This window comes from Capra hircus, chromosome 10 (genome assembly GCF_001704415.2).
Source record: "Capra hircus breed San Clemente chromosome 10, ASM170441v1, whole genome shotgun sequence".
Taxonomy (NCBI): domain Eukaryota; kingdom Metazoa; phylum Chordata; class Mammalia; order Artiodactyla; family Bovidae; genus Capra; species Capra hircus.
In genome coordinates, this window is record NC_030817.1 from 64,914,904 (window position 1) to 64,927,319 (window position 12,416).

At 36.9% G+C, this 12,416-nt stretch overlaps 1 protein-coding gene and 1 pseudogene across 2 annotated transcripts in view; one reads left to right on the plus strand and one right to left on the minus strand.

Moving 5' to 3' along the window:
* Positions 1–12,416, plus strand: part of TTBK2 (tau tubulin kinase 2) — a 123,417-nt gene that overhangs the window by 29,487 nt on the left and 81,514 nt on the right. The window contains exon 3 of one of the 2 annotated variants that reach the window (XM_018054383.1): positions 7,501–7,648. In XM_018054383.1, coding sequence (XP_017909872.1) covers positions 7,501–7,648 — 148 coding nt within the window. Of the gene's footprint in view, positions 1–7,500; positions 7,649–12,416 lie in introns of those variants that run through there. The other variant, XM_018054384.1, reaches the window with a different exon arrangement.
* Positions 1,065–1,666, minus strand: LOC102169012 (annotated as a pseudogene).

The window sequence follows — 12,416 nt, forward strand, 5'->3', positions numbered from 1 at the left end:
GGAAACACTGGAACATAGCCAGAGACTTAAGATCAGGTGCAGAAATTTCATGGTCTTAAAGGTATAGAAATCATATAGAATCTGTTATCTTATTTCTGTGGATTTATTTTTGATAGTGATCACTATCAAGAGATATTTGAAAATAACCCACATATTTTCAAGTACAGTGTGACGTTTACCAAGAGAGCACTTTAACTTAGCCTTTGAAAGCCTCAATAAAGTTAGAAGACTGAAAAACATAGAAGGTGATAGCAGAGAAGAAAGCATTTAAATGAGAAATTAATATCAAAGATACTTTTAAAAATCCCATGTATTTGGAAATTAAATATCCACTTTTAAATGAGGGGTATATCTAAGAACCTGTAACATGGAAAATTAGAAATATTTGTAATAGAATAAAAATGAAAAAACAATTTACCAGAATCTGTTGCATGCAGCTGAAGCTGCTAAATGCAGTTAAATATAATGTGGAGTCTTAAATAAGGTATGAAAACAAATAATGGACACGAGCATAAAATTTTGTGAAGATTTGAACAAAATCTGTACTTTAGTTAATAATACTGTATCACTTGTTAACTTCCTGTGTTTTTTTAACAGCATAATATTTCTTAATATTCTCAGAATTAGATCAGAAGTTTCAAGCCTCATTCACATTTTTTAGCACTAAGATAATAAACTTTCTAGACTTCTAGCAGTAATACTAGATGCCAAAATATATGGAACTATATCAAAATTTTAAGTGAATATAAATTAGAAATCTAGCATTCTATCATACTGAGTCAGACAAGTGGAATCAAAATGTCATGAATTTTTTAGCTAGGCAGAAATTCATAAGTCTTCTAAAATATATGTATTATACATACTCTATATATAGAGATTTATATATGTATATACAAAAGCTTTTCTACTATACTTTGCTTGAGAAAGAACATCAAAAAAAACAGGGAGTGATGGAGAAATGGGAAAACATACCAAATGAAATGGGAGCACTGAATATAAAATAGAAAAACTGAAACAAACTAGATAAAAGTAAAAGATCATCACAGAGTCCAGTTTTTGGGTTTTTTTTTTTTAATATTTTTAATGACTGGGACAGACCTAAAACCGCAGCTTCTGGAAGAACCATTTGTTCTTGCCAGTGTTGTTTGTGTCTCTCCTCAAACATGACCTTTGCCTCTCATGGAGCCCTGCGTTTGAGAGCGGATCTCTGAAGACATCCTTGTTGACAACAGTTTTGTCCAAGGGGATATTCGGAGAGTACCTTGTCGTAATGAGGTGACTATAATTATAAACTTTCACAAAAGACTTGAACTTTGACCTCTTGGTGATTTTCTTCTTGCCCATGGAAGCTCTCACTTTGCAGGGATAGCGATCAATTCCAGCCACCAGAGCATGACTGTAGGGTCAGTCTGAGGTGCCATCATCAATATTCTTCACGACGACCGCTTTGCGTCCGGAGTAGCGACAGGCCAGGACCAGCACCACCTTCCCAGGTTTCATGAACTTGCCCATTTAGGCAGCTACCACTCGGGACTACAGCAGAAAGCAAGAAAGGGCACTTCTGCTAACCTTTCACCCCAGGAAGCATGATCTCACTTCCCAGTTGTTTTTAAACATTAAAAACAGATCTCTCCCAAAATATTTTGAAGGAAATCTTTTACCTTACTTTTCTCTATGCACGTAAAATGTAATCATCACATTCAGGAAAGCAGTGTCATTAATATCATTAGATATCCTTCCAACTTTCACATTTTCCTAATTGTTTTGTAAAGTTTTTTTAACAGTTGAATCACATCCAGGTGAAGTCTGGATATTTCAGTTGTTTGATATACTTAAGTTTCCTTTAATTTCTAAGTTCCTTTTTATCTTTTTTTTTCTTGCAGTTTATTTTTTGAAGAAACTAGGTTATTTGCCTGTAGAATCTTCCATAGTTTGGGTTTTTTCTATTGTTTCCACATGGTGTTAATATGATTCTCTGTCTTGTGTATTTTATGTAAACTGTTAGTTATATAGAGAGGCTTGATTAGATCTGACTTCAGGTTTGTTTATTGAGGTAGGGGCTTCCCCCCCTGCCCATAAAGGGTACTGTTAACTTTGGATGGGAGGCACATAATGTCTTATTGCCCATCATTTTGTTAACACTACTGATCATCATTGTCTAGGTCTGTTAATTCAAAGGGATGGCAGATTGGTGATATTCTGTCATTCCTTCATTCATTAGTTGAAGTACATCTATGAAGAGAAATTTTGCATCATTAACTATTTGATTACCCTGAGATACAGTTTGACTAGGAATACAGGATAAATGCTTGATTCTTTTTTAAATTTACCACTTTTCAAAGTAATAAATTGGTTCCCTAGCATCTTCTGATGCTAATGAGAATCAAACCCCATACCCGCCAGAGATGCTTAGAGGGTGCAAACATACCTTGTGTGCACCGGGACCCAGAGGCCCCACAGAGACTGAGGCATAACTGTGTTTGGATGTCTCCTGAGGAGGTCACAGAAAACTAACCAGTCTGATCACATCAACCACAGCCTTGTCTAATTCAGTGAAACTATGAGCCATACCGTGTAGGGCCACCCATATGGACGGGTCATGGTGGAGAATTCTGACAAAACATGGTTCGCTGGAGAAGGGAATGGCAAACCACTTCAGTATTCTTTCTTTGAGAACCCCAAGAACAGTATGAAAAGGCAAAAAGATAGGACACTGAAAGATGAATTCCCTAGGTTGGTAGGTGCCCAATATGCTACCGGAGATCAGTGGAGAAATAAATCCAAAAAGAATGAAGAGACAGAGCCAAAGCAAAAACAACACTCAGTTGTGATTGTGACTGGTGACGGAAGTAAACTCCGATGCTATAAAGAGTAATATTGTATAGGAACCTGGAATGTTAGATCCATGAATCAAGGCAAATTGGAAGTGGTCAAACAGGAGATGGCAAGAGTGAACATCGACATTTTAGGAATCAGTGAACTAAAATGGACTGGAATGGGTGAATTTAACTCAGATGACCACTATATCTACTACTGGGGGAAGAACGGAGTAGCCATCATAGTTAGCAAAAGAGTCCAGTCTTTTGGATGCAATCTCAAAAACAACAGAACGATCTCTGTTCATTTCCAAGGAAAACCATTCAGTGTCACAGTAATCCAAGTCTATGCTCTGACCAGTAATGCTGAGGAAGCTGAATTTGAACAGTTCTATGAAGACCTACAAGACCTCCTAAAACTAATACCCAAAAAGGATGTCCTTTTCATTATAGGGGACTGGAGTGCAACAGTAGGAAGTCAAGAAGTACCTGAAGTAATGGGCAAATTTGGGCTTGGAGTACAGAATGAAGCAGGGCAAAAGCTAACAGAGTTTTGCCAAGAGAATGCACTGGTCATAGCAAACACCGTCTTCCAACAACACAAGAGAAGACTCTATACATGGACATCATCAGATGGTCAACATTGAAAACAGATTGATTATATTCTTTGCAGCCAAAGAGAGAGAAGCTCTATATAGTCAGCAAAAAGAAGACTGGGAGCTGACTGTGGCTCAGATCATGACTCCTTATTGCCAAATTCAGACTTAAATTGAAGAAAATAAGGAAAACCGCCAAACCATTTAGGTATGACCTAAATCAAATCCCTTATGACATTTGAAGTGACAAGTTGATTAAAGGGATTAGATCTGATAGATAGAGTGCTTGAAGAACTATGGATGGAGGTTGGTGATATTGTACAGGAGGCACTGATCAAGACCATCACCAAGGAAAAGAAATGCAAAAAGGCAAAATGGTTGTCTGAGGAGGCCTTGCAAACAGCTATGAAAAGAAAAGCGAAAGGCATGGGAGAAAAGGAAAGATACACCTATTTGAATGCAGAGTTCCAAAGAATAGCAAGGAGAGATAAGAAAGCCTTCCTCAGTGATCAATGCAAAGAAATAGAGAAAAACAATAGAATGGGAAAGACAAGAGATGTCTTCAAGAAAATTATAGATACCAAGGGAATATTTCATGCAAAGATGGGCTCAGTAAAGGACAGAAATAGTATAGACCTAACAGAAGCAGAAGATATTAAGAAGAGGTGGCAAGAATACACATAAGAACTGTACAAAAAAGATCTTCATGACCCAGATAATCACGATGGTGTGATCACCAGCCTACAGCCAGACATCCTGGAATGGGAAGTCAAGTGGGCCTTAGGAAGCATCACTAGGAACAAAGCTAGTGGAGGGGATGGAATTCCAGTTGAGCTATTTGAAATCCTAAAGGATGATGCTGTGAAAGTGCTGCACTCAATATGCCAACAAATTTGGAAAACTCAGCAGTGGCCACAGGACTGGAAAAGGTCAGCTTTCATTCTAATCCCAAAGAAAGGCAATGCCAAAGAATGCTCAAACTGCTGCACAGTTGCACTTATCGCACATGCTAGTAAAGTAATACTCAAAATTCTCCAAGCCAGGCTGCAGCAGTATGTGAACCATGAACTTCCAGATGTTCAAGCTGGATTTAGAAAAGGGAGGAACCAGAGATCAAATTGCCAACATCCATCGGATCATGAAAAAAAAAGAGAGTTTCAGAAAAACATATACTGCTTTATTGACTATGCCAAAGCCTTTGACTGTGTGGATCACAACAAACTGGAAAATTCTGAAAGAGATGGGAATACCAGACCACCTGACCTGCCTCCTGAGAAATCTGTATGCAGGTCAAGAAGCAACAGTTAGAACTGGACATGGAACAACAGACTGGTTCCAAATAGGAAAAGGAGTATGTCAAGGCTGTGTATTGTCACCCTGCTTATTTAACTTACATGCATAGTACATCATGAGAAATGCTGAGCTGGAAGAAGCAAAGCTGGAATCATGATTGCCGGGAGAAGTATCAATAACTTCAGATATGCAGATGACACTACCCTTATGGCAGATAGCGAAGAGCCTCTTGATGAAAGTGAAAGAGGAGAGTGAAAAAGTTGGCTTAAAACTCAACATTCAGAAAACTAAGATCATGGCATCTGGTCCCATCACTTCGTGGCAAATAGATGGGGAAACAATGGAAAAAGTGAAAGACTTAATTTTTCTGGACTCCAAAATTACTGCAGATGGTGACTTCATACATGAAATTAAAAGACGTTTGCTCCTTGGAAAAAAACCTATGACAAACCTAGACAATGTATTGAAAAGCAGAGACATGACTTTGCTGACAAAGGTCCGTCTAGTCAAAAGCTATGGTTTTTCCAGTAGTCTTGTATGGATGTGAGAGTTGAACTATAAAGAAAGCTGAGCGCCAAAGAAGTGATGCTTTTGAACTGTGGTGTTGGAGAAGACTCTTGAGAGGTCCTTGGACTGTAAGGAGATCCAACCAGTCCGTCCGAAAGGAAATCAGTCCTGAATATTCATTGGAAGGACTGATGCTGAACCTGAAACTCCAATACTTTGGGCACTTGATGTGAAGAACTGACTCATTTGATAAGACCCTGATGCTGGGAAGGATTGAGGGCGGGAGGAGAAGGGGACGACAGAGGAAAAGATGGTTGGATGGCATCACCGACTCAATGGACGTGAGTTTGAGTAAACTCTGGGAGTTGGTGATGGACAAGGAGGCCTGGCGTGTTGTAGTCCATGGGGTCACAAAGAGTCGGACATGACTGAGTGACTGAACTGAACTGAAAGTGAAAGTGAAGTTGCTGTGGTGTCCGACTCTTTGCGACCCCGTGGACTGTAGCCCACCAGGCTCCTCCATCCATGGGATTCTCCAGGCAAGAATACTGGAGTTGGTTGCCATTTCCTTCTCCAGGGGATCTTCCCGATCCAGGGATCGAACCCAGGTCTCCCGCATTGCAGGCAGATGCTCTAACCTCTGAGCCACAAGGGAGACCCTGAAGTGAGCATCTTTTCAAAGTGACTAATGGAATTTAAAAAATTATAATTAAGAATTCATGGATTTAAGCATATTTCATGTGTTTCAGTCTGTTGTAGTTATCATTGCTATTGATGTTCAAATTGTCTCATTTGACTAAAAGGATTTCCTTCAAGTTGTCTCCTGAGTCTTTTTAACATGATTCTTATAGTCTTTTGATGGCTTCCTTGCCCTGGACTTGGAATCTGCTCTCTTTCTTCCAGTAAAGAAGCTATTTTTCTTTTAGATATATTTAAAAATGTTTTATTGCTACCTGGTCTTCTGTTAACCAAAGTTTTGTTCCACTGGCAAGTTTAGCCAAGCTATTCAGTTGTTTCCATAGTCTGTCAACAGCTTGCAAAAAGAAGATTATTCTTCTAGAAATAAAAATTTTGTTTTTATGGTACGGTGTCTTACTTATTAGGCAAAGCAGTAGACTTTGAAATTTTTCTTGAGTAAACAGGAAAGAACCTTGTCATCATCGTGGCTGGTGCAGGGAGATTCCAGCAGTTGGTAATCTTTAAGTCAGGCACGTGTGTGCTTTGGTGAGAGCTTTGTGTTAAGTGCTGTGGTAAAGGTTGGCTGTTCTCCATTAGACATATCAAAAGGTGACATATGCAGCTATGCCTGGCATAGTTGCTCTGTCCTGACAATGAGAGCCAATATACATGTGGAGCATGTCTGCCAAATTTGAGTGACATAGTGGCCTCTTAGTAAAAAAAAAAAAATGACAGGCTCATTGTTAAGGATGGTGTTTTGGTTATCTGTTATTCATTGAGTTGGCCAGAAGATTCATTTGGATTTTTCTGTTACAGCTTATGGAAAAACCCAAGTGAAGTTTTTGACCAATCTAGTAACAAACTGCATCAAAATTTAGAGGCTCAAAACAATCATTTATTTTTATCACAGTCTTATGGATTAGGAGTTAACTAGATGGTTTTTATTTCTTACCCATGTGGCAACTAGCAAGCTTGAGCATTCGAGGGGCCACCTCCAAATGACTTCTTTAATGCCTTGGGGTCCCTAGTTCCCTTAACCCCAAGCTGCTGGCCCATTTTCTAGGACCTCTCTTCAGGGCTGTGTTCTGTGTAGCTATTCAGTGCCTCTGAGAGGAAGGTAAATGGTGCTGAGAGAACTGGGCTCTGGTGGCCTGTCCCTCCTCCAGCCTCCTCGCAGACACGTCTCAGTCTGGTTCCAGAGGAGATTTCAGTTGGTAAAAAATGTTAAGGATTTAAAACATCTTCAAATGATTGCCTTAGAATTAGAACAGATCTGGTCGTTGAGAGTTATATGTGGGAAGTGAAGCTTCAGATAACTGTGTCTTTTATGATGTTTCTGATGCTGACTGTAGACCTAATTTTAAAATTGTTTGTGGCTGAAATAAATTCAGTACTTCTTGTGGACAAATCTGTGGGAAAAAATTTTGACATTATTTCCAAGTATTCATTCTTGGCATATACTCAGTTAACAATATTGAGATCTTTTAGCATAAAATAAGGATAGTCAATTATATATTATTTTGTAAATATCAGAGATGAATCAACTTCTAATTTGTATCTTCTATTAATTGTGTGTGTGTGTGTGTGTTCCTGTTTTATTTCCCATGCAGTTGAGGAAGATTGGGGGTGGGGGCTTTGGAGAAATTTACGATGCCTTGGACATGCTCACCAGGGAAAATGTTGCACTGAAGGTGGAATCAGCTCAACAACCAAAGCAAGTTCTGAAAATGGAGGTTGCTGTATTGAAAAAACTACAAGGTAAGCTGCTTTGTATGATATACCAAACAATTTATTATTGTCTTTGAACATCAAGTTACATTCTTTATCAGTTGAATATTCTGGTGTCAACTAAGTGTAACCATGCTGAACATTTTTCTCTTGGACATTTTATTGCTAGCTAGTAATTGTAGACATACTGATTGCTTAGAATAGTTAGATTTTGGGAATTTCTTTTCATGGTGAGTAAGGATAAGAGGGAGTGAATTACCTGAAACATTCTGCATTAGTAAGTGTTTACATAATGTTTGTTATGGTAAAATTTACCTTTTTAAAAAATAAACATAAACACCTCTGAGTTGTTTCTTCTTGTGTTTTTGGATGTTAAACATGATTTAATCACATTAAGAAAGCTGCTTTCAAATCACACTGAAGGGTGGATAAAAAATAATATTTGTTGCATGTTGATTTTATTAGCTTCAATTTCATCAAATAACTCCTTTCTGGCCCTGGCCATCATTTTTGAGGTCCATGTTACTGCTTGAGTCTCTATTATTTTACCACAAGGATAAGTAACTTTTTTTCTGACATCATTCTAGTGATGTAAAACCCTTAATACGTGGCCAGTTTGATTCATCTTTGTATTTTCAGTTTATGACATAATCTGATATTACGGATATTTAAATATTTTTTTCTGGATCAAAATTAAATAGAGGTGTGATTAGCACACTGAATGATCTTATTAAACTCTAGAGGGTTGATATTGCTATGGGACATTCATTAGTGTCTAAAGGAATTTAGTGTTAACATACAGAGCAAAGGAAGTTGCTGTAATTGGTAGAAATAACTAGTTGGTAGAAATAACAAGGACAAAATGCTATGTAGCTTAGGACCCTCAGATTCACAGCTGTGTATTCTCTAGGGTGAATATGCTGTCTTTGTGAATCACTGATGTTTGGAATTTTAGTAAATTAGTTTCTGTTAAGTTAATGAAATGTGTATTATGTATTCTGGCAGCATCTATTGTTTTAATCACTGCCCTTTGCCTTAAGCTTTCTCATTGTCCCAAGTTTCTCTACTAATTGACTCATTTTTTTTTTAGAGTATGATGCTAATACAGTTATAGATCTGTTTAATAGTTGTTTTTAGGCCAAACTTAGCTTTCCCAAAACATGGGAAGTCAGGAAGACAGTGGATAGATCAGCACCCATTGTAACTACTTGAAAAAATAGATGATTAGAGAAGGAAGAATAGAGAAAAGGATGGTGCTGTCTTTTCCTCACCTTTTCTGCTCTTCCATGTTTATTTTGAGCTGTTTGCATCTCAGTGATACGAACAAACAGGTGCAGCTAGAGCTATCTCTTCCTTGCTTGCACAGATCCCAAGTGATCTGTTTTACTCTCAGCCAAGTCCATATTATGTTAATATCAGCAAGTATGTTAGTATCAGCTTGGCTTGGACAGTGCTGCTTCACCTGTCTTTCTCCTACTTGGTCCCAAGGAAATGCTTCCAGATGAGGCAGAATACAGCTTTATAGCCCTTTCAGTAAGTTCTCCTGCCTATTTTGGCCATGGTTTACTCAGGATTCTATGCAATAAAGCTTAAAGAACAGTTTAGTACCTTTTAATGGGTGAATTGGAGATCCTTGGATGCTGAGTCTCTCCTTTCCTTCTTATTTCATCTTTCATACTATTACCTAAAATGTTTTTCTTACCTGTTTTTAGTTCCTCAGAACTTTTCTCTTTCCAAAATAAAATAGTTTTTTTTTTCATCTTTTGGTCTGTATTTCAATGAACAGCCCTTGGCTTTCTTTTCTTGGCTTTCTAACCATGCCTTTTGGATACTTAAGCCTCATAACTTCTTTTTGTTGAAGGTGCTTCAGAATCTAGACCCTTTGAGAACCTTTTAATGAAGCTGAACTTCTTGTTCCTGTCTGTCTGTTGTTATAATGATTTTCTTACTCAGTGACCCCAATAAAAAGGAGGCTATATGCGTAAGGAAAAGGTATATAACCAGAGGTTAGCCCTTTATAGGACTGGTTGGTTTAAAATTGTTGTTCAGTTTTTGATAACTGGTATAGGATTTATTTCTTTTTAACATAAAATGATACTTTGTGATGAATTTAGCCTGAACCCTAAGTTTTGTTCCTTTTAATAAATCAGTCCCCCTTTTCAAAATTCTCATTATTTCTTTTCCTGAATTCCTTCCATTCTCCTTTTTCTCTGTCTTTTCCTGTACTTCACAATTCTAGATTTCCTCAGCTCATGCATAATTCTCATTACTACCATATTGCTTTCTCATTGGCCCTAAAGTGTGAAAGCCTTAGCATTTTGCTGGAAATAATAAAAATTTGCCAGACACTGCTTTGTAAGAACTTTGTTGATGATTAATGGTTTTGTGAGTGCATTAATTTATATTTATTGGAACATAGAAAGTCTTAGTCACTTATTCCCTACCAAAAAAAAAAAAAGAATGATATGAGAATATGTTAGAGGTAGTTTATGTTAAACATTAGGAAAATTTGGGAGAATCTATATTATTGAAAAAGTGAAATAATAACACCGTGGAAACTCTGCAGGTGACCAGTTTTAAGAATGGATTGGAGAAGAAGCTCATGTTCCAGTTTTTCTTTTTTTTTCTCTAATTAGTAGACTTTACTTTTTTAGAACTGCTTCAGGTTTATAGGAAAAACTGAGTGGAAGTTCAGAATCCCCATCTACAGTTTCCTCTGTTATTAACATCTTGCATTAGTGTAGTATGTTTGTTACAGTTGGTGAAACAGTATTGATACATTATTGTTAACTAAAGTCCATAATTTACATTAGGGAATTCCTTTATTAATGATATAAACACTGTAGTCTTAAACACCTAAGAAAATTATTTCTCAATACCATATAAAATCTAGCAGCCAGTATTTAATTTCCCCTATTGTCTTAAAAATACTCTTTTTACATTGAGCTATTCAAATAAAGATTCACGTGCACGGTAAGCACTTTGCATTTAGTTGACATCTCTCTTAAGTATCTCTTAATTTACGTTCCCCCCTCCTCTTTTTTTTTTTTTTTTAATTTTGGCATTGCTGTTTGTTGAGAACTGAAGTTCTTAGTTTGCTAGAGCAGTCCACATCTGGATTTGGCTGATTGCATCCTTGTAGTGTTAACATGTTCCTCTATCCTCCACGTTTCCTGTGAACTTGTAGTTAGACCTAGTGGCTCGAAGAAATCCATATTGTTATTGTTGCTGATGGAGTACATTGTCTTCATCCATTGTTTCCATAGTGGTTGTAAAATATTTCTGATTCTTTTATTCCTTCCAAATTTCTGAATTGGAATTATTCTACAGAGTAGAATTTTATTTCATCAGCCATTTGTTTCTCCTGAAATGATAGTTACTACAAGAAGGGCAGGATAAAGACCTGATTTTTTTTCCTGTTTATTTACCAATTTTCAAAATAACAAGTGCCCTTATGTGAGTAGTGAGCTGTTTTTCTGTTTTGAGTATCACTATGAAATCATGGATTTTTCTATGTTTTCTTTCAATCCATTGCAGTTATTATTCTTTTTACGCTAAAATTTCCACTTCTTTTGACTGGTGGAAGCCCTTTTAAATTGGCTGCTTGTCCTCCTGATGTTACTTTAGTGTTCTTTTATATCACTAGCTCACTGGCACAGTACATGTTCCAGGCTTTCCTTGAACTTTCCCTGCACCAGAGTTGGAATCAGGAACCCTTTTTCTCCAAGAAACCTTTATATTGGGAAAAAATTGAGATCATAGTGTGGGGACTAGGACACCAATTGCTATTGGACCAACACACTTCTTTCAGTGGGTTTTAATATTACTAGATATTGCCTAGTTTATTCTTATATGCACTTTTCAATTTGTTTACATTGTTTATTTTAGGCAAAATGTATTTTGTACCTTTAAACTTGACATACTATGCTTAGTAGCAGAATGATAGTAGAAAGTAGCTTTGTATTTTGTGATACTGTACATTTGTAAATGGAGTTGTGGGAGAATAGGATAGCATTAACTCTTCTATTTCTGGTTATCATTTTAATAAATTATTTTTTTGGTAAGAAAAAGAATTATTAAGATTCTGGAATAATTTGTTAGAGTGTTATAAATACTAGTTGGTAAAGTCATCTTTGGGTGACTAAGGTTTAGATTCTCAAAACCATGTTATATAGATGTTTAGTTCTTCATTGTTACAAGAGACAGTCACTTGATCTTCCAGAAAATGGTTTATATTTGGTTTTGAAGTTTTTGTTTTTTTTTTTAATTTTTGCATATAGGTGGTGTGATATGGAAATTTAGAATATTATAAAATGACTAAAATTTATCCTCAGATCTTTTAATCAAAGGAAGTCTTCCTAGGATCTTGAGAAGTTTATATTTTGTTTACTTGCTTCCAGTTGAAACAAGTCATCTCTGACTCTTGTGACCCCATGGACTATAGCCTGCCGGGCTTCTTTGTCCATGGGATTTCCCAAGCAAGAATATTGGAGTGGATTGCCATTTCCTTCTACACACACACACACACACACACACACACACACACACCAGTAATCCTTGTGTCTTCCCTCCATGATGTGTTTAATAAAGTTTGTTATACTTCCATTTCCTTCTATACACACACACACCCCACTGATCCTTACGTATCTTCCCTCTGTGATGTATTCAATCTAATGAAGTTTGTTGTACTTCCATTTCCTTCTACACACACACACACACACACACACACACACACATATCACTAATCCTTATGTGTCTTACCACTATGATGTGTTCAATGTAATGAAGTTTGTTGAAC